Here is a 20,914-nt window from a genome sequence, read left to right as displayed (position 1 = left end):
GATGTAGAAATCAAATTTTGCAATAATTTTTTGCGGACGAACTTTTAGTAATGTTCTAAACATGTCTGCAAAAAATTGTTCAAAAATTTAAGAGTTTAAGCATAAATTAAACAAATTTGAATTGAGTAGGGACTAATACTCAGTGCAGAAAAACAAAATTAGAGACTAAAAATGCTATTAAAATTAAGTAGGGACTAAACTTACAAGGTCGCTATTTTATAGGGACTAGAAACATAATTAACCCTAAAATCTAACTAGCCTAGAAAAATCGAATGGTTTTCAATTTAGAGGTGAAATTCTAACTAAGCGATTACCTAATAAAAAAACAAACATCAAAAAAGAAAAATGAACAACTAGCGACAAACCTATCTATCAATCATCGTAGCTAACACACACTGTTCCGAATCCTTCTTTGGGCGATTGTAGACGAAGAAGAAGAAGAAGAAGAAGAAGAAGGGTTCAACTTCGAAAATTTTCATACACGATTAAATTCAAGGTTATTTCTTTTCCCATTTCAATCCTTCAATTCGATTATGCTCAATTTTCATAATCTTTTCTAATTGCACACCACCTGTTTGATAAAAGTACCCACTCATTATTTTCTCAACATAAACGGTGTTTTAGTGTTTTTTTGTTTGTTTATGAACTATTAATTTATTTAGAGTTGTTAATGTTGAATGATTTGATTTGAAAATTTATTTAATTTTAGTTGGGTTTTTGTTTTTTCCAGTGTGATTTTTTGTAAAAATTGACCCTTTGTGCTGAAAATTGATCTGTGGGTTGTTTTTGATGGATTTCAATTGAAGGTTGTTTTGGTTGAGAGGGGTGTTTGTTTGAAACTGTGGTTTGGAGAAGGAGAAGATGGAGGGTGAGGAAGGAGGAGGTGTGAGGCTGAGCAAGAGATTTAATGATGATAAGGGTGGAGGGGAAGTTGATTATAAGACGAAGTCGGGTACTGCGTGGAGTCATAATTTTCTTAACCAAAAACCATGGCATCCTTTATCTTATCCTAATCAACGCCGTAAGTGGATTGCTGAACAAACCCATGCTCAACGTGAACGTCGAACTGAAGAGGTTGCTCGTGAGGCAAGTAGCTTCCGTGATACCCTTCCCCTTTTAACCAATTCAGTTCTGATTCTAATTTGATAATCCTCTTGTTGCATTTTGCAGTATGCTCAGGAGCAAGAGTTTTATCGCACCACATCTCTCATCTCGAAGAAGGACAAGGAAAAGGTTCCATTTTGCACCCCAACCTTTTCTTATTATTCGTTTCCCCTTTATGGGCCGCAATCGATTTTTTCATGTTTGTGGTTTGTGTATGTATAGGTGGAGCTTATGCAAGCTGTTAGCTTTATGTATGTTCGTCCTCCTGGTTACAATCCTGAAAGTGCCAAGGCTGCGGAGTTGAATGACGAGAAGAAAAAAGAAGATATGGTGAATAATGAGCCTACCCAAACCAATCCTGATGGACCTTCCTCTTCATTGTACTTCCTCCTCACTTTGCCTTGTTTTTTCCCCAATAATCTAATTTTCGGTGATTTGTTTTCATTTCTCGTGTCATTGAATGTGTTTGTGAATCACTTGATTCCTAGGCCGCCACATGGAGAGAAGAAAAAACCGAGGCCTAAAGATGTTTTTGGCCGTGCTTTACCAACTGAAGAAGAATTCGAAGTTCTTAAAAATGCACCAAGGTATGTCAATTAGTAATTCTTTTTTACTTGCAAGGATTAGTTTTTATCGTGGCATTCTGTTTAGTTAGGTTGCTTTGTGACGCATATTAAGGAGTTTTGCCAATCATACTAGAATCTTGAACGTATATATTTTTTTTATTGCACAAGCCTGTGTATTGAATATGACCAGATTACAGGGTCAAGCTTAAAAATGTATCACTGACTCACTTGGTTGGCTATTGTGTCTCTGTGTGTGTTTTTTAATGTGGCTCAGAACAAATTAAAGATGAAGAATAGACTGGAATTGTTGGTGACAAATGTCCCAACCTAGATACTAGATAAACATGGATTTGATTCTATGTCCTGTCTAATATTGGATGGATAGAGTAGACTAGTTTATTTCAAAATCTTTTATTTTCCCCCTGTTAAGTTAATGATAAAAGAAAGAATAAATTAATTTCACCATATATGAATTATACTTCCTTTTTCTATTTTGAAAACTTGCACAAGTCCCTTTAATTGGTATGTACCATAATGAATATAATATCTTGGTTTTTTAAAATTTATTGGAGGTACTATATTCACAAGGGGGTGCTATTCTTTCATCATGCTTTTAAAAACATCCATGTCAACATAATCATAGAAACATGCATTTTTATTACAAAGAATTAAGTTAGAATTCGCACCACCGAAACACTCAAATGGTCCCACCTCTTAAGGCTCTCGCTTGCTCTTCCGTTTTCAACACCCCGATCCCTGTATTGGTGCCATCACCCTCACAATCGTCAATTATTTATTGTGTCCCATGAAAGGATCCCCCTAATGCACTTCCCCATTGCTTGACAGCATTTCTCCTCTCTATTTCAAATCTGATTACACTTGGTCTTGTGTGGTTGTGGGCTAACCGACTTGCAACCTAGAGAATGCTGACCAATGTTCTCCACTTGAGAGCATGGGAGGAAAAAAATATCTGTTCATCAAAGAAGGGAGATAGGCAGTCCAATATAGGTTTTGAAAATGACTGAAATCTGTAGTATGAGGTGCATCCTAGATCTCTTTTTTGGTGGTTGATGTAGGGATATAGTTTCACCTGATAACCACAATTTTTTTACCTTTTATTATTGATTTTGGGAAGATGGAACTCCACTCTATATTTCTGACACGACAATGTGGTCTTGAAGTTAAAATATCTGTTGTGAAATTCCATGAATTATTTTGAATTTAATTGTACTTTTAGTAACTGAATATTATTTTTTAGGCATGAAACAGGAGTTGCTGCAAGGGCAAAACCTTTTGGAGTTGAAATTCGCAATGTTAAATGTTTAAGATGTGGGAACTATGGTCACCAAAGTGGTGATCGTGAATGTCCCTTGAAGGATGCTATAATGCCAAACGAGGAAAGTAGATTGAAAAGAGATGACCCTTTGAATGCTATCCTTGCCCACACAGATCTTACTGAGGTCAGCTACTCTTTCTATTGAATTCTTGTTTGAGAAATTTTACAATTTAGTCCTTGACATTGTGGAACGATACATTTATTTATGCCTGCATCATGTTTGGTTTTATTGAATGTTTATATTTTTTTATTTAATTTTTTTTTTTGTGGACAAATTTACTTGTTTAATTCTGTGAGTATAATTGTTCTACCACACTTCCATTAAATAATTCACACACTATGATTCTACTCAATTACATCTCGAAGCGACTAATCTGATTACGATCTGATCAGTTATATGCTATAACTTCCTGATAAGAAAATATGCGCTGTATCATAATGAGACAGCTTACATCTGTTTCACAAACTGACTGCATTTGGTGAGAATCACAATTCCAAGAATACCATTTCTTCCTGTCTTTCGTCTATGTCAGTCTCAATCTCTAATTAGCTTAAGGTTACCGGGACCTAAATTCACATGCAACCAGTAATTGAATGTAAGAGAATTTATGTACGCAATTGATTATTTTCCACCTGTTTCTAGCAATTATTGTACAGTCCAAAAGAAAGTGCTTCATATCCATAGTTCCTTGCATTTTTTATCCTTTATAGTTTTGCTTCATCATGGTAATGCCCATTCTCTGATGAGTTTGTGTTTGAGTAAGCTTATTTTACTATTGTAAAGCTGAAAACAAAAATACTGGGGAGGGAGATTTTCCCTGGATTCTGGATCTTTGTGCCAGTTTAGAGACTCATGCTTCAAGCAAGAGTGTGGAAAGCTCAAGATCCGTGAAGTGTAACAAACAGGTTGTCCAAGGGTTTAGGTTTCAGGAGGAAAAATGGTTTAGCATAGAGCAATAGTGAAAACGCTGGGCAAAGCCTGTTTTGAGCAGGAAATTTTTTCGTAGGAGTTGACCCTTGTCCAGCTATGACTTTGTTTTACTATGTAGTAAATAGATTAGAATCATAGATATATCAATAAATAGAATAGAAGGAAATAGATTAAAGCCAAATTTGCACAAATTTGGACAATAAAATTAGTTAAGACCACGGAAAGGAAAAATTTCCCCACAGGACTTTAGATTAAGGAGAGTTTGAAAATTCAACCTCTATCATGATTTTATCTTGCCTTCAGATTATCTGTACCCTGAACTAAAATTTAGCATCTGTATGTTCTTGTCATATGTAAATTATATAGTCTAGATGTGAACATCTATAATACTCATTCTCCTCTCCCCCAAAAGTCGGCAATATTGATAATTTGATATTGATTTTGTTGTTTTGTTTGGGAATGATGCAGCCACTAAAATGGGAGCTCAAGCAGAAGCCAGGAATCAGTCCTCCTCGTGGAGGGTTTAAACCAGACGACCCCAACCAGCAGATAGTTGCTGAGGAAGAGGATATATTTGATGAATATGGAGGTATCTGCTATCAGCTCTTATTTTTAAAGTGATTTTATATGCCTTGATGACGCCTCAGATGTTTCTCCAACCACAATTACTCCCGATTTTACAGGTTTTCTCAATATGGGTGATATCCCTGATTTATTGACCAACTTATCTAAAAAACCAAAAAAGTCCAAAAAGAAGAAGCACAAAAAGCAGCAGCTATTGCATTCAGAAAGGGAAGCATCTTTAGATGATGGAGAGAGTAGATCTAAGAAAAAAAGAGTTAAGGAAAGCAAAAAGAAGCGAGATTATAAAGAGTCAAGTTCATCAGGCTCTTCTGCCTCTGAAAAAGATCATGGAAAGAGCAGAAACAAGCATTCTGATGATTCTGATAGTGACAGAAACGATCCAAGTAGAAAAACTAAACGAGAACGTTCACTTTCACTCAAAGATTATGATCATCCTAGGCACGGTAGGAGTAAACATGGCAAGCGAAGGCATTCCTTTTCATCTGAGGAGTCTGGCCCTGATTTTTACAATGGAAATTATAAGAATAGGGATAGGAGTTCGTATTCATCTGAAGATCCTGACAGTGACAGGGATGATCGAGGTAGAAAGAATATTCAAAAGCACAAGAGGAAACATGGCAGAAAAAGACATTATAATTCTGATGAGAAGGATTCTGGTCCTGCCGCTTATTATTTAAAACAGAAGGGCAGAGATGAGCATTCTTATAAATCAGATGATCGTAATCATCAATGTCAACCCGAGGATAAAATAAGCAGCCATAAGTATTCATCAACAATCCACTGCGATTCTCAATGGCATCATGTAAGTTTTAGTCATGATCGATACCGTGGAAGTCAGAAGAGCAGGTCTGAACATTCTTGTTCTTCTAATGATTCTGATGTTGAAAAGAATGATCAAAGTAGAAGGATCAAAGAAGAACGTGGAAGTCAAAAGAGGAGAGCAGAACATTTATATTCTTCCGATGATTCTGATGTTGTAAAGAATGATCGAAGTAGAAGGATAAAAGAAAAACCTGGATATCAAAAGAGCAGAACTGAGCATTCTTATTCTTCCGATGATTCTGATGTTGAAAAGAATGATCAAAGTAGAAGGATAAAAGAAAAATATGGAAGTGTGAAGAGAAGAGCTGAGCATTCTTATTCTTCCGATGATTCTGACGTTGAAATGGATAGTCGAAGTAGAAGGATCAAAGATAAACATGGAAGTCAGAAGAGAAGAGCTGATCATTCTTATTCTTCCGATGATTCAGATGTTGAAAAGAATAGTCGAAGTAGAAGGATCGCAGAAAAACATCAAAATCAGAAGACTAGAGCTAAGCATTCTTATTCTTCCGATGATTCTGATGTTGAAAAGAATGATCGAAGTAGAAGGATAAAAGAAAAACATGGAAGTTTGAAGAGAAGAGCTGAGCATTCTTATTCTTCCGATGATTCTGACGTTGAAAAGGATAGTCGAAGTAGAAGGATCAAAGAAAAACATCGAAGTCAGAAGAGCAGAGTGGAGCGTTCTTATTCTTACGATGATTCTGATGTTGAAAAGGACAGTCGAGGTAGAAGGATCAAAGAAAAACTTCACGCTACGCCTGATGGTTTTGAACATGCTGAGATTGATGTGCGCCAACAGAACAGAGAAAAGCCTTCATATCATAGAAGTGAAAAGAGTTCCAATCATCATGAAAAACATAAGCTGAGAAAAAGCTTTCACAAGCATTGAATAACTCATTTCAACTCAATGTGCATCACACAAATTGTGGAGCAAGGGACAATTTTTCACAAACTTTCATCGAAGTCTTCCAAGAGGTTGTCAACATATTGAACATTTTCATTATTATAGTCACTGTGCTCATCAATCTGATCATATGAAGTTGTTTCATGTATTAAATAGGAAGCAACAATTTACCGCACCATGAATCTGTTGTATATCAGTTATATGATAGTAGTGCTTTTCACAAGCTCCAAGCCTCCAATCCGTGTTTGAGAAAGTTGATTTCAAAGCGACTATCTTCAATCAACAAGTAACTACTAAATTACTTTCTCTAACTTGCCTCGAGTCTGAACTGTAAATATTGCTATTGTTTTTTACACTGAATCAATTCAATTTTGAATATTTCACTCCGGTTAGGTTGATTTCTTGTATTAGGGAAATAGATGATTTACAAACAAAATCGATTGGATTATGACGGTTTAACTGAAACAATCTATTAATCAATCTATCAATTACAATATTTATATTGATGGATATCCATTCCACCCATAAATATATTTTATAATAATTTAATTACAATATCAGGACTCAGGCTGCCGGGACTTGCACTGTTCTCGGCTGGCCCTTGACTGTCAGGACCCATTTTGTTGACGACATCGCCCTTGGCAGTCAGATCATTTTCTGTTAGTCTGTTTGAAACCAAATCTGTTGAGCGCCAGGCCATAGGCCTGTTGGTAGTTGGTAGCCAACCCATTGGTTGGTTTGCATGTAGCAGGCCTATAGCCATGCTTCATGTTGGAGGGTTGTTGGAAGTTGGGATGTTGATCAACCTGCCTATAGCCGACCTTCATGTTGGAGGGTTGCCATGCTGCTGGTCGGTCAAATGGATTGAGTGAATGGTGGACAACCTTCCATCATAGTTGCTGGTATACTTTGGTATTCTACAAACTTGTAGCATAGCAACCAGCCCATAGAACATTCTTGGAAGCAGAACAGCCTCAAAACAACTTAGAACACAATACAATCACAATCCTGGAAGTTGACTAACTGATTGAAAAATCTGTGAAACCAAAAAAAAAAAAAAGGAAGCTATTGAAAAATCTTGACCATTTTATTATTTGCCATGATTATTATATATTTAATGAATGCAAGTTGTACCTTGTTCATGTATCATTTGACATTTGACATAATATTTTGATATCTCCGATTGACAGCTAAATCTTTGTTCTAATACAAACACATCAACTTGAGATGTTTAAATTCAAAATAACCCTATTGGTGTCTAAATTCAACATGATACCAGCAAAAGTAGAGTTTTATTGTTTTGTTTGGTACATATCAAAATAAGAAAGGTTGAGTTGAATTAGAAAATTATGTACTAAAAGCAATAATTTTAACAAAAGGAATAATTCAATCAAATCGATTCTCAAATACAAATATAAAAGCCGATGTAACTCAAATTTCAAAATGAATCATAGTATAATCACAGTAGTAACATAATAAAGCTAACAAATTCCTAGGCTGTCTAAACTGGTACTTTTTTAAAGATTTTTTAGATTAAGTTAATTGTATTTGACTTATTTGGTTTGATTAGATTACATTTTTATAGTTTGATCAAGATGTATGTCAAAGAATAATAACAAAAATAAATAAATTGGTTGAGCTTAACATGATTTCAATTGAATTAGATGGAGTTTACATCTTGAATCAAAGTAAGTGAGCTGTTTTTATTTCCCCACACCTTTGTTTGAAAACTGATTCCATCCGGAAGTACTGTTCCGGATGGACAAGAAACACTATTTTTTCCACTTCTGACTGAGTGAACCCAGAAAAAAAAAACCATGTTTTTGCTCCTCTAGAACGGGGGATCGGTTTTCAGACAAAGACGGGAGATAAAAACAACTATTTCAAAGTAACTTAGTATTTTAAGAAAATTAAAATTAGACCACATTTGATCTTTTCGATCAAAACCCAGTCCAATTGAATCCATAACGCTTGAGCATATAGTGAAAACCCAATAGTGTTTCCTTTCTTCTCTCAGCCTCCTTGCATTCCATAAACTCAGACAGAAATTTGACATCCTCTTTAATATCTCCACTGACATAAATGAGAGACCAACTTGGATTTCTTGTTTTGGTCCTGTCATGGTTGGCCATTATCCTTTCAAAGCCTCGTAGCATAGGGTATTTCAACTCATATAAAATCTCTACTTTATTCCATTCATGCTCTAAAAATGATCTTTCCGCTAGGCCCACTAAATCACACATAAGTATTTGGTCTGATTTGCTTCCTGCAGAAAATATGTAGTTACATGAAGAACTGAATTGCTTAGTGCCATTGATGAGTAAACACAACTTGAAATCCAATACCATATTGTCTTTATACATAGGAGGTTCTCCAGCACAACATAGAGCTATCTGAGGGAATTTCTTTCGAAACCAAAAACATAACGATGATTCCTCGATTCCTTGCTGGTACCAATTTACCTTCCCTTCAAAAATCCCTTTAAACACGAATCCAAAATCATTACTGACAAACGAAAGCTTACATACTTCTATGTCATTGTTGGCACAGATATTAAGAGAACACACATCGAGCAGTGTCTCCTTTCCTTCATTATAAACAAGCATGGCTTTTGGAAATACTTCTGAACCCAATTTTTCTTGATCCTCAAACAATTGAAATCCTCTACAATCATAAACCATTATTATCTCAAGCTTAGGCAATCTACGAATACTATCCGGTAGCTGAGTAAGGCTCTTGCATTCCCTCAAGAACAATCGTTCGAGGCCAACAAGATTTCCAATTGAAACTGGTAACTTATCTATGGAAGTCTGGTCTAAATAAACATCTCTTATATTCTCCATTACTCCCAATACTTCAGGGAAGCTCTTGAGACGCGAGCAACCCCTCATATCTAGAGTCTCTAGTGATGGAAGGTTGATGTTGGGCACCAAAAGTTTTAGCTGGTTGCATCTTTGAGTACTCAACAACACGAGTTTATTGAGAAAACCAACTGACTTATGAATCACGATTAAATTAGTGCAATCATCAAGACACAATGCCCCCAAATTTACTAGTCCAGATAAGCTAGGTAGCTCAGTTAATAACTTGCATCCTTCAAAATCCAGAAAGCTCAAGGACTCAAACACCTACAAACCATAAAAACAATGAAATGAAATTATACGATTTTTACTCGAAACACACATTATAGTTTAAGACCAATTGAACGTGTTAAAAAAATACATACCTTGAGCGATTTGAACGATATGAGGAAACTTTCATGTAGGCTAAGTATCATAAGCTTCTTAGGAATGAAATCACCAGGCAAAGATTGTGATGAATATCCACTCCAGTCTAAAACTCTCAAACTATTTGGTAGTTTTTTAGGACCTCTAGAAAAGCGTGCACTTCTAATTACAAGAATTTTCAGTTTTTTCATCTTCTCGAAGGCTTCTCCACTCCACTGCACTTCTTTGTCATCGTACAAGTTGATGATTATGACTTCAATTGTATCAGTGCCCTTTCAATTCCAAATCATTATTTCATCAGAATGTAAAGTTTAGGAATACCATCATCTACATATTTCAAGAAATTACTAATTCTAAATAATAATATCATTTTCTAATTAAAATAAGCTTCATTTAGCATTTTTGACTGAGAATGGATAAATAAGAATCTAGAAATTTAGTAGTTGTCAATTAGAAGAACAGCATGTATGTTTTGAGGTTCGCACATACCGTATTCTCTTCCAAAACATGAATTATATCATCATCAAACCATAATCTACTACGTTTTCCAGGCTCCGAAGCTGATTCCTGCCGCACGATTTCTCTGCCCATGTCTTGTACTAAGTCATGCATTCTCACACAACCGCTATCATCAATTTTCATGAGGGATTTGTCAGTTAGCACTTCAATTCCATTTTCTGCCTTAAAACCATGTAGGTATAGCATTTCTTTGACATAGCTCATTTTATAAGAGTTGAAAAAACAAGCGATGTCAAGAAAAATACCCTTGTCGTCTTCATCCAAATCATTATAGCTAACTTTAAGAGTTTCATGAATATCTTTATGAGGAATTTCTTCATATTTATCTAATGCATCTATCCATGCACACAAACTTCTTCCACATAAATGAGAACCTATCACCTCCAAAGCCAACGGAAGGCCACCAGCATAAGAAACTGCACGTTTTGAAATATCGCCATAACACGGATCAACTTTGTTGTTTTTAAAGGCATACCAATTAAACAGCTCAAGAGATTTTTCATGATTTAACTGTTTAACCTCATAGAAACTTAGAATCCCATTAACAGCGAACAAATGTTTGTCTCTTGTAGTGATTATGATCTTGCTGCCGGAGCCAAACCAATCATGTCCACCTGCAAGTACTTGTATATGCTTCTCTTTGTCAACATCGTCAAGAACCAAAAGTACCTTTTTTCTTTGGAGCCTTTTTTTTATGATTGAAATTCCTCTGTTGACATTACCCACTCTAATATCCTTCTCACAAAGTATTTCAGAAAGCAGTGTTTCTTGGAGTTGCACAAGACCATGATTAATTGCATTTTCTCTTATATCATCAAGAAAACACACACCATCAAATTGATCAGAAATTTGGTTATTATACACAGCACGAGCCAATGTTGATTTTCCTACACCACCGGTTCCATAAATGCCAACCATGTTGGCTCCCTCATCAGATCCGATCCCTAGAAGAGATGCCACTTCTAACACTGGAGATTCTAGCGCAACTGGGTTTTCAGCGACATGTAAAGGAGTGCGATTGATCTTCTTAGTGACTTCCTCAACGATATTTCCAATAAATTTGTATTCTGATTGTGGCCTACACGTCACAGAAGTACGCATGATTTGAAACAGCAGCACTGAATTGATTCTTAGTACTTCATCTTAGTAAAAATTAGTTACAGGTAAAATATAATTAGGTCTTTAGAATTTGCAACCTCCATTACTTTGGTTAGTCACATAATGTGTCAACTTATCACAAATATGTTTTTTTGGTTTCACAATTTCACAAATTCATCATTTTATTAAGTAAAGGTCTAAACTGGTCATTGAGAGAAAACAAAGAGACATATTTGGTTCCAAAGAAATAAAATACCAATTCGGTTCTTAAAAGTCTCCAATATCATGAGTCAAATTAGTGTCTGACCAACCATTACTCAGAAATCAATCTGTGTCTGTTATGTACAAGTGAACTTCTGGAGAACTTGACGTATTATGAGGCTAACTTGTGCACATAAAGTACAAATAATCATGCCAATTTACTTTCTATGTTCCCTTCATCTAGAATTGAATCTGAGATTTCTTTGGCATTATAAAATCATCTATATAAAAACTATTAAACAAGCAAAAGAAGGGTAATTAAAATAAATGGGTAAAAGTATGGTATGAGATTAAAAAATAATATACCCAGGTTGGAAATGCCAGCCAGAAACATTAGCAGCTTGACATAAAGCATCCCTCCATTTTTGCACCTTATCCTTATCATCACAAAATCTATCCTCATGTTTTCTCAAAGCTTCACCATAAGCACCACTTTGGTGGCGAACTTGTGATGGATCGACATCATAAAAGACCGGCAAAAACAAGCGTCCATGTGTGTTGGAACACTCAAGGATCATGACAAGTTCATTCAAGCAAAAAGTAGAGGAAGCATAGTTGTTAGAGAAAACAACAATGAAAATCCTAGATTGATGAATTGCTTGAAGAATTGATGGTGTGATTTCTTCTCCATTTTGAATTTCTTCTTCATCAATGAAAGTGTGAATACTCTTTTGATCAAGAGAATTGTAGAGGTTACCAGTGAAAGTGTTGCGTGTATCTATGCCTCTAAAACTGAGGAAAACATCATAAGTACAATCATAGGTGAAGCTGGAAGAGACAGACAATGATGGATGTTTCATGATATGAGAATTGAGGAAAACTGATTTGTCTCTGAATCTATGTGTTTGTTTATTTGTATATTATTTATGATGTTGGCAGCTTGTGAGGGATTGACTTGGATTTTTGCAAGCGAGGCATTGAATTGGCAAAACAATAATTTTTTATTTTTTTATTTTAAAAAAATATGGGTTGGGTTGGTGACTTGGTGTGGCTATAGTTTTATATAGTCTTGGTATTAATTTTTTTATTTGGTCACCAAGCCTTGTCCACAGGTGATATATAGTTTTATATAGTCTTGGTATTAATTTTTTTTATTTGGTAATTATTAACATATTATATTGTATTTTCATTAATACATATATCTCTTTGTCAAAAATAAAATAAAATTAATACCTATATCTTATTTAATTTTTTGCGAAACTAAAAACAAAAAGATAACGCTTAATAGTACGAAGATAATCAAATACCAAAAGAAAAAATTGCAAACCAGCCAAAACAAAATTATCACATGAAAATATAAACCACATATCAGAAGAAAGTAACTACATTTTGTCCACTTCCTTAATCTTAGAGCCAGCACCAACTGCACAAGAAGGAGCATCATCATCACCTGGAGCAGCATCCATGTCAGGACCTGCACCACCTTGGTAGATCTTGGCAATGATAGGATTGCAGACACCTCCCGGTTCTTTCATCTAGTCCTCAAACTCATCTGCCTCTGCAAGCTGGTTGGCGTCTAGCCACTGGATAGCAGCCTCAATGGTGTCCTCAATCTTCTTGCCTTCAGAATCAAGCTTTCCTGCAATCTTTTCATCCTTACTGGTGTTCCTCATGTTGTATATAGTTTTCCAATGCATTGTTGGCCTCAACCTCCTTCTTATGCTCTTCATCTTCCAACTTGTACATCTTTGCCTCTTGAACCATCTTCTATATGACTTCCTTTGAAAGTTTACCCTTGTCATTGCTGATGATGATTTTGTTCACCTGCCAAGTGGTTTTGTATTCAGCAAAGACATTCAATATACCACTAGCATCAATGTCAAAACAGTGATCTGTGGAACACCCCTAGGAGCACGAGATGCCGGAAAGTTGAAATTTTCCCAACAAATTGTTATTCCTAGTTCTTGTTCTCTCTCCTTCAAAGACTTGGATAAACACACCAGGCTGGTTATCAATATAGGTTGAGAAAATTTGTTCATTCTTTGTTGGAATGGTGGTATCCCTTGGGATTAGAACAATCATCACACCACCAGCAGTCTCCAGACCAAGAGATGGCGGGGTGACATCCAAAAGGAAAGGAGAAGATCCTGAACCTTCTATTGCCCTCACCACTCGAGATTGCAGCCTGAACAGCAGTACCTTATGCAACAGCCTCGTCGGGATTAATGCTATTGCATAGCTCCTCTCTGTTAAAGAAATCCTGCAATAGTTGTTGCCTTTGGAATTCTGGTAGAACCTCCCACAAGGACAACATCATGGACACTTCTTTTGTCCATCTTATCATCTCTCAAACATTTATCAACAGGCTCCATACATTTCCCAAAGAGATCCATGTTGAGCTCTTCAAATCTGGCACGAGTAATGAGTAGAAACCAATACTCGGTCTCCTTGCTCTCTAAATCCTTCAGAAAATTTATTTGTTCTTCTTCTGGTACATGCGAAGATTCTAACTCCTTCTCTAACACCCAAAGCCTGAAAATAACAAAGTCCCGTGAAAAGGAAAGAAAAGCAAAACAAGATAACCAAGTAAATGTCCAGTCCCATCTTTGAATGCATTTTTATTACTATTTCAAAACAAAAAAGAAAATAATCTCTTATGGATGAATAAAGCTTCACATCCTCTGTCCCATATTATAAGAAATTTTAACAAAAAAGAAATTGTCTCATGTTATATGCTGTTCTGCAATATCAATGAAGTATCCGTTACTTTTTCCTACCATTCGCTTAATAAATGTTTCATGAAACCTGTGATATTAATCGCATTTCTAATTTCATGTACTAAAACCTTAAGCGACTTATAATATGAGAATTGAAATCATTTTTATGTGTGGATGCATGTACTTGTTTGATTGTCAAAGAATTAGGACTGTCAAACTATGATGAGTTGAAATCATAAAAGTTGCACACATACATTATTAAGCAGCACGGTATGGGTGAACATTGATGATGAAAGGGAATTATTATAATATGATACAATAAACTTCAAATTTTCTTAATGTCATAAATAGATCCATGAACAATTTGTAGCACGAGACAAGTGAGAACAGGGGACAGAATATATAAATTTTCTTAAGAATCAAATTTTCCCACATTTTGCCGCGATATCAAGGTTCGCAGATCGTGACCGCAATATAGAACCATGAGGAAAAGAACAAACATTCATATTGTTAATGAAAATATGAAAGCCTCACCTGTCCCCTGCTGAGCATTTTAGACTTTTTCAACTTTTTCATGGCATATATATTACCGGATTTCTTCTCGCGACAAAGTCTTACCTGTGAAATCACTTTGTATCAGAAATCGCACAATTTCACCATAGAAAGTATAAAGAGAAAAAAAAAATGAGAGTCCAAAGAAAATATATGAATATATGTAAAAACCAAAATAATGTTAACAAAAGAAGAATCTCCTACAAGGACAACATCATGGACACTTTTTTGTACTCACCATTCAAGTATGCAGCGTAAACTGCAGCACCATATGCAACAGCCTCGTCGGGATTAATGCTATTGCATAGCTCCTTTCCGTTAAAGAAATCCTGCAATAATTGTTGAACCTTTGGAATTCTGGTAGAACCTCCTACAAGGACAACATGATGGACATTTCTTTTGTTCATCTTAGCATCTCTCAAACATTTCTCAACTTGCTCCATACATTTCCTAAAGAGATCCATGTTGAGCTCCTCAAATGTGGCACGAGTAATGGGGGAGCAGAAATCAATTCCCTCGAATAGACAATCAATTTCAACGGTGGTTTGGACAGTAAATGATAGAGTTCTCTTGGCCTTCTCACAAGCAGTTCTCAACCTCATAAGAGCTCTTGGGTTATCACTAACGTCCTTCTTGTTCTTTCTCTTGAACTCTTGAACAAAGTGGTTCACCATTCTGTTATTAAAATCCTCACCTCCAAGATGGGTGTCTCCGGATATAGCTTTAACCTTAAAGAAGCACCCTTCACATTTCTTTATCATAGAGACGTCAAAAGTACCACCGCCAAGGTCAAAGATCAAGACATTCTTCTCTCCAACGCTGGTTGCCTTCGTGTCAAGATCATAAGCAATGGCTGCAGCAATGGGCTCATAGATAATTCCCCTGACATTAATACCAGCAATAACACAGGCAACCCAAGTGGGTTGTATCTGAGAATCACTAAAGTAAGCGGGGACAGTAACAATAGCAGTCTTAATGGCAGTGCCAATGAAGGTCTCAGCAATCTCTCGCATCTTCATGAGTACCATGGAAGAGATCTCTTCAGCGGAAAATTGCTTATCTTCACTTTTGTAGTTAACACCAATCATTGGCTTATCATCCGGGCCAGAAATAATCTTAAAAGGCCACAACTTCATGTCACTCTGAACAGAGGCATCACTGAATCTACGGCCAATCAACCTCTTAGCATCGAAGACGGTGTTGATAGGGTTCCTGGCGACTTGATTCTTAGCGGCATCACCAATGAGACGCTCGGAGTTGGTAAAGGCGACGTAAGACGGTGTGGTTCTGTTACCTTGGTCGTTGGCGATGATTTCAACACGGTCATGTTTCCATACACCGACGCATGAGTATGTGGTTCCAAGATCGATCCCGATAGCTGGTCCCTTTAACTTTTCGAACATTTTAAAATTTACTTCGGTGTGAATATAGACAGTTTTCTTTTTTGTTACGAAAGATCTGAAAGGAAGATAAATATAATGTTTATTTAATATTTGTTATATTATATATTACATATAACAAACTACTTACGTATTATATTCTACCTTTAGAAACAAAAAACTACATATACTTAATTCTTTTAAAATGAACTACATACATGACGATACTTAATCCTTTTAAAATGAACGTCGTTTAATGTTTTTGCACACATATTAAAAAGTACAATGATTAAAATAACAACCAAATTATCATTATTAACTATAGATATGTTTTCCATAAAATCATTAAGGAGTAAGTTAACAACCTAAACTCACTTGATTATTTACATTCACTTTTATAAGTTTTATAAAATTATTTACGATTACCTTGCTAGTTATTTACACCCACTTTCATTATTCAATCGTTACCCGCACAAGTTTTTGTTGGATAAACAAACATAAGAAAATGGATGTAAATTAATATAATGGGTGTTAAATATTTATTTAATGAAAAGTGGGTGTAAATTACCAAAATGAATGTTAATAATTTAAAGAAACTCACAAAACAAACCCTAAACTACAAGTTTTAAATAACAGAAGGTTAGTGGTTTTTTAGTCAAAGTCAAGTGGATGTAAATTGTTAATTTACTCCTTAGTGATTTTAGGTGAGTGTAAATAAATAAATAAGCTAAAGCATTTCAAAATCCAGTTATTTTTGAATGGATTAATTCAGTAAATGTCTACATAAATATTCATAAATTCATTTTTAGTTCCTACAAACAAAATTGCACTTTTTGATATTTTCTTTTAACATACTCAAAATGCTGACAGAAAATTTTAAAGAGATTAAAAAATGCAATTTGTTTTTTATATACTAAACAAGGATCATTTACTTAATAACTATTTCTGAATTCTCAAACAAACCTTGCGTAACGTACTGAAGAAAGCCAAAAATATGTTATATTTCTTCTGTGCTGCTCTTCCCGTTCCACAAACTCGGACAGAAATTTGACAGGAACTTTGTAATCTTCATAGGCATAAATGAAAGACCAACTTGGATTTCTTGCTGTGGTCCTGTCATGGCTAGCGAATAAAATTTTAGAGCCACATGACATAAGGTATTTAAATTCATATGAAATTTCTACTTGATTCCATTCATGCTCTGAATATGATCTTTCCACTTTGCACTCTAAATCACACAGAAGAATTATTTGTTTAGCAGAAAATATGTAGTTACATGAAGAAGTGAATTGCTTAGTGCCATTGATGAGAACACTTAACTTGAAATCCAACAACATATTGTCTTTACACACAGGAGGTTCTACAGCACAACACAGAGCTATCCTGGGGAATTTATTTTGAAACCAAAAACGTAAGGATGATTCGTTGCTTTCATGTTCATACCAATTTCCTCTCCCTTCAAGAATCCCATTGCTGATGAAATCAACATTCATACCAATAAATGAAGAACGAAATACTTCTATGGCATTATCGGGGCATATGTTAAGAGAGGACATATCAAGCAATACCGGACTTCCTTCTTTATAAACATGCATGGCATTTGGAAACACTTTTGAACCCACTTTTTCTTTATCCTCAAACAATCGAAATCCTATACAACCATAATCCATTATTATCTCAAGTTTAGGCAATATGCGAATACTATCCGGTAGCTGAGTTAGGCTCTTGCATTCCCTCAAGAACAATTGTCGGAGGCCAACAAGATTTCTAACTGACAATGGCAACTTATTTATGGAAGTTTGGTCTAAATAAACATCTCTTATATTCTCCATTACGCCTAATACTTCAGGGAAGCTCTTGAGACGCCAGCAACCCCTCATATCTAGAGTCTCTAGAGATGGCAGGTTGATGTTGGGCACCAAAAATTCTAGCTGGTTGCATCTTTGAGTACTCAACAACACGAGTTTATTGAGAAAACCAACTGACTTATGAACTGCGATTAAATTAGTGCAATCATCAAGACACAGTGCCCCCAAATTTACTAGTCCAGATAAGCTAGGCAGCGCAGTTAATAACGTGCATCCTTCAAAATCCAGAAAGCTCAAGGACTCAAACACCTACAAAACATAAAAACAATGAAATTATGAGATTTTTATTGGAAACACAAATTATAGTTTAAAACCAATTGAACGTGTTATAAAAATACATACCTTGAGCGATTTGAACAATGTAAGGCAACTTTCATGTAGGCTAAGTATCATAAGCTTCTTAGGATTGAAATCATCTGGCAACGATTCTGATGAATATCCACTCCAGTCTAAAACCCTCAAACTATTTGGTAGTTTTTGAGGACTTCTAGAAAAACGTGCACTTCTAATTATAAGAATTTTCAGTTTTTTCATCTTCTTGAACGCTTCTCCACTCCACTGCACTTCTTTGTCATTGTACAAGTCGATGATTATGACTTCAACTGTATCAGTGCCCTTTCAAATCCAAATCATTATTTCATCAGAATGTAAAGTTTAGGTGTATCATCATCTACATATTTTTTTTCAAGAAATTATAGATTCTAAATAATAATATCATTTTCTTATTAAAATAAGTTTCATTAAGTATTTGTAATTGAGAATGGATAAATAAGAAACTAAAAATTTAGTAGTTGTCAATCAGAAAAACAACATATATGTTTTGAGATTCGCACATACCGTATTTTCTTCCAAAACATGAATTATATCGTCATCAGACCATAATCTACTGCGTTTTCCAGGCTCCAAAGTTGATTCCTGCCTCACGATTTCTCTGCCCATGTCTTGAACTAAGTCATGCATTCTCAAACAACCACTGGCATCAATTTTTATGAGGGATTTGTCGGTCAGCACTTGAATGCCATTTTCAGCACTAAAACCATGTAGGTATAACATTTCTTTGGCATAGCTCATTTCATAAGAATTGTAGAAACAAGCAATGTCAAGAAAAATACCCTTGTCATCTTCATCCAAATTATCATAGCTAACTTTAAGAACTTCATGAATATCTTCATGAAGAATTCTTTCATATTTATCTAATGCATCTTTCCACACATCTAATCTTTTGCCAAACAAATGAGAACCTATCACCTCCAAAGCTAATGGAAGGCCATGAGCATAAGAAACTGCACGGTTTGAAATATCACTGTAACATGGATCCATTTTTCGGTTTCTAAAGGCATGCCAATTAAACAATTCAATAGATTTTTCTTGATTTAACTGTTTAACCTCATATAAATTTAGAATCTCATGAATAGCCAACAAATGTTTGTCTCTTGTAGTGATTATGATCTTGCTGCCGGAGCCAAACCAATCTTGTCCACCTGCAAGTACTTGTATCTGCTTCGCTTTGTCAACATCATCAAGAACCAAAAGTACCTTTTTTCTTTGGAGCCTTCTTTTTATGATTGAAATTCCTCTGTTAACATTACCCACTCTAATATCCTTCTCACAAAGTATTTCAGAAAGCAGTGTTTCTTGGAGTTGCACAAGACCATGATTAATTGCATTTTCTCTTATATCATCAAGAAAACACACACCATCAAATTGATCAGAAATTTGGTTATTATACACAGCACGAGCCAATGTTGATTTTCCTACACCGCCGGTTCCATAAATGCCAACCATGTTGGATCCCTCATCAGTTCCGATCCCTAGAAGAGATGCCACATCTAACACTGGAAACTCCAGCGCAACTGGGTTATCAGCAACATGTAAAGGAGTGCGATTGATCTTCTTAGTGACTTCCTCAACGATATTTCCAATAAATTTGTATTCTAATTGTGACCTACACATCACAGAAGTATGCATGATTTGAAACAGCAGCACTGAATCGATTCTTAGTACTTCATCTTAGTCAAAATTAATTACAGGACAGATAAAATACAATTAGATCTTTAGAATTTGCATCTTCTGTTACTTTGGTTAGTCACATAATGTGTCAACTTATCACAAATCTGTTATTTTGGTTTCACAATTTCACAAATTCATCATTTTATTAAGTAAAGGTCTAAACTGGTCATTCAAAAAAAAAAACAGAGAGACATGTTATAAGGCAAATTTGTGCACATAAAGTACAAATAATCATGTCTATTTACTTTCTATGTTCCTTTCATCTAGAATTGAATATGAGATTTCTTTTGCATTATAAAATCAACTATTAGACAATTAAAAGAACCATAATTAAAACTAATAAATAAAAGTATGGTATGAGATTATAAAATACTATACCCATGTTGGAAATGCCAGCCAGAAACATTAGCAGCTTGACATAAAGCATCTCTCCATTTTTGCACCTTATCATTATCATCACTAAACCTCTCCTCATGTTTTTTCAAAGCATCACCATACACACCACTTTGGTGGCGAACTTGTGATGGATCAACGTCATAAAAAACTGGAATAAACAAGCGTCCTTGTGTATTGGAACACTCAAGGATCATGGTAAGTTCGTCCAAGCAAAAGGTTGAGGAAGCATAGTTGCTAGAGAAAACAACAATAAAAATCCTAGATTCTTGAATTGCTTGACGAAGTGATGGTGTGATCTCTTCTCCTTTTTGAATTTCTTCTTCATCAATGAAAGTGTGAATACTTTTTTGTTCAAGAGAATTGTAGAGGTTACCAGTGAAACTGTGGCGGGTATCTATGCCGCTAAAACTGATGAAAACATCATAGGTGAAGCTAGAAGAGACAGACAGTGAAGGTTGTGTCATGATATGATGCAAGAATTGAGAAAATCTGATTTGTGTCTGAATGGTGTTGCTTTTGATGTTTCTTAATTGTCTTTGTTTCTATAATATGTTGAAGAAAATAAGTTGATATATGAATGAACTGAATGTGTGGTGGTAGAAAAGGCTGAGCTGTGACGGGAGTGAGGCATTGACTTGGCATTTAGCAGCTAAGTTTTCTCTAAGGGTAGTGACAGTAACCATATAGTCAGAAATG

At 35.3% G+C, this 20,914-nt stretch overlaps 3 protein-coding genes and 1 pseudogene across 7 annotated transcripts; 1 reads left to right on the top strand and 3 right to left on the bottom strand.

The window, feature by feature from the left end:
* The first annotated feature begins 348 nt into the window (after nt 1-348).
* Nucleotides 349-6,629, top strand: LOC146945921 (zinc knuckle (CCHC-type) family protein). Of its 4 annotated transcripts, XR_015026550.1 has the most exons (9): nt 349-496; nt 807-1,086; nt 1,171-1,233; nt 1,327-1,484; nt 1,593-1,691; nt 2,929-3,130; nt 4,406-4,526; nt 4,621-6,322; nt 6,408-6,629. XR_015026550.1 is itself a non-coding variant. In XM_085744196.1 (8 exons), the coding sequence occupies exons 4-8, from the start codon at nt 1,442-1,444 to the stop codon at nt 6,234-6,236; spliced, it is 2,070 nt and encodes a 689-aa protein (XP_085600322.1). In that variant the 5' UTR covers nt 349-496; nt 807-1,086; nt 1,171-1,233; nt 1,327-1,441; the 3' UTR covers nt 6,237-6,629. The 4 variants fall into 4 exon arrangements, 3 of the variants coding, with proteins under 3 accessions (XP_085600322.1, XP_085600320.1, XP_085600321.1); XM_085744196.1 differs by having other exon boundaries at nt 2,940-3,130; nt 4,621-6,629; XM_085744194.1 differs by having other exon boundaries at nt 4,621-6,629.
* Nucleotides 6,630-7,885: 1,256 nt separating this feature from the next.
* LOC146945920 (disease resistance protein Roq1-like) lies at nt 7,886-12,256 on the bottom strand. The gene is made up of 4 exons (XM_085744193.1): nt 11,663-12,256; nt 9,968-11,075; nt 9,478-9,750; nt 7,886-9,379 (listed from the first exon to the last, which is right to left on the bottom strand). Exons 1-4 carry the CDS (start codon nt 12,154-12,156, stop codon nt 8,192-8,194), a joined length of 3,063 nt encoding a protein of 1,020 aa, XP_085600319.1. The 5' UTR covers nt 12,157-12,256; the 3' UTR covers nt 7,886-8,191.
* Nucleotides 12,257-12,517: 261 nt separating this feature from the next.
* On the bottom strand, nt 12,518-13,689 carry LOC146945919 (heat shock 70 kDa protein 4 pseudogene; annotated as a pseudogene).
* Nucleotides 12,518-20,914, bottom strand: LOC146945918 (uncharacterized). 2 transcript variants are annotated; one of them, XM_085744189.1, is made up of 8 exons: nt 20,201-20,892; nt 18,650-19,757; nt 18,155-18,427; nt 17,265-18,061; nt 16,908-17,057; nt 14,804-16,023; nt 14,548-14,631; nt 12,518-13,828 (listed from the first exon to the last, which is right to left on the bottom strand). In XM_085744189.1, exons 1-7 carry the CDS (start codon nt 20,680-20,682, stop codon nt 14,600-14,602), a joined length of 4,062 nt encoding a protein of 1,353 aa, XP_085600315.1. In that variant the 5' UTR covers nt 20,683-20,892; the 3' UTR covers nt 12,518-13,828; nt 14,548-14,599. The 2 variants fall into 2 exon arrangements, with proteins under 2 accessions (XP_085600315.1, XP_085600314.1); XM_085744188.1 differs by having other exon boundaries at nt 16,908-18,061; nt 20,201-20,914.

The sequence above is a fragment of the Medicago sativa genome, chromosome 2, assembly GCF_051527215.1.
Source record: "Medicago sativa cultivar Bolivia chromosome 2, Bolivia_mono, whole genome shotgun sequence".
NCBI classification, from domain to species: Eukaryota; Viridiplantae; Streptophyta; class Magnoliopsida; order Fabales; family Fabaceae; genus Medicago; species Medicago sativa.
This window is presented reverse-complemented; position numbering and strand designations above follow the sequence as displayed.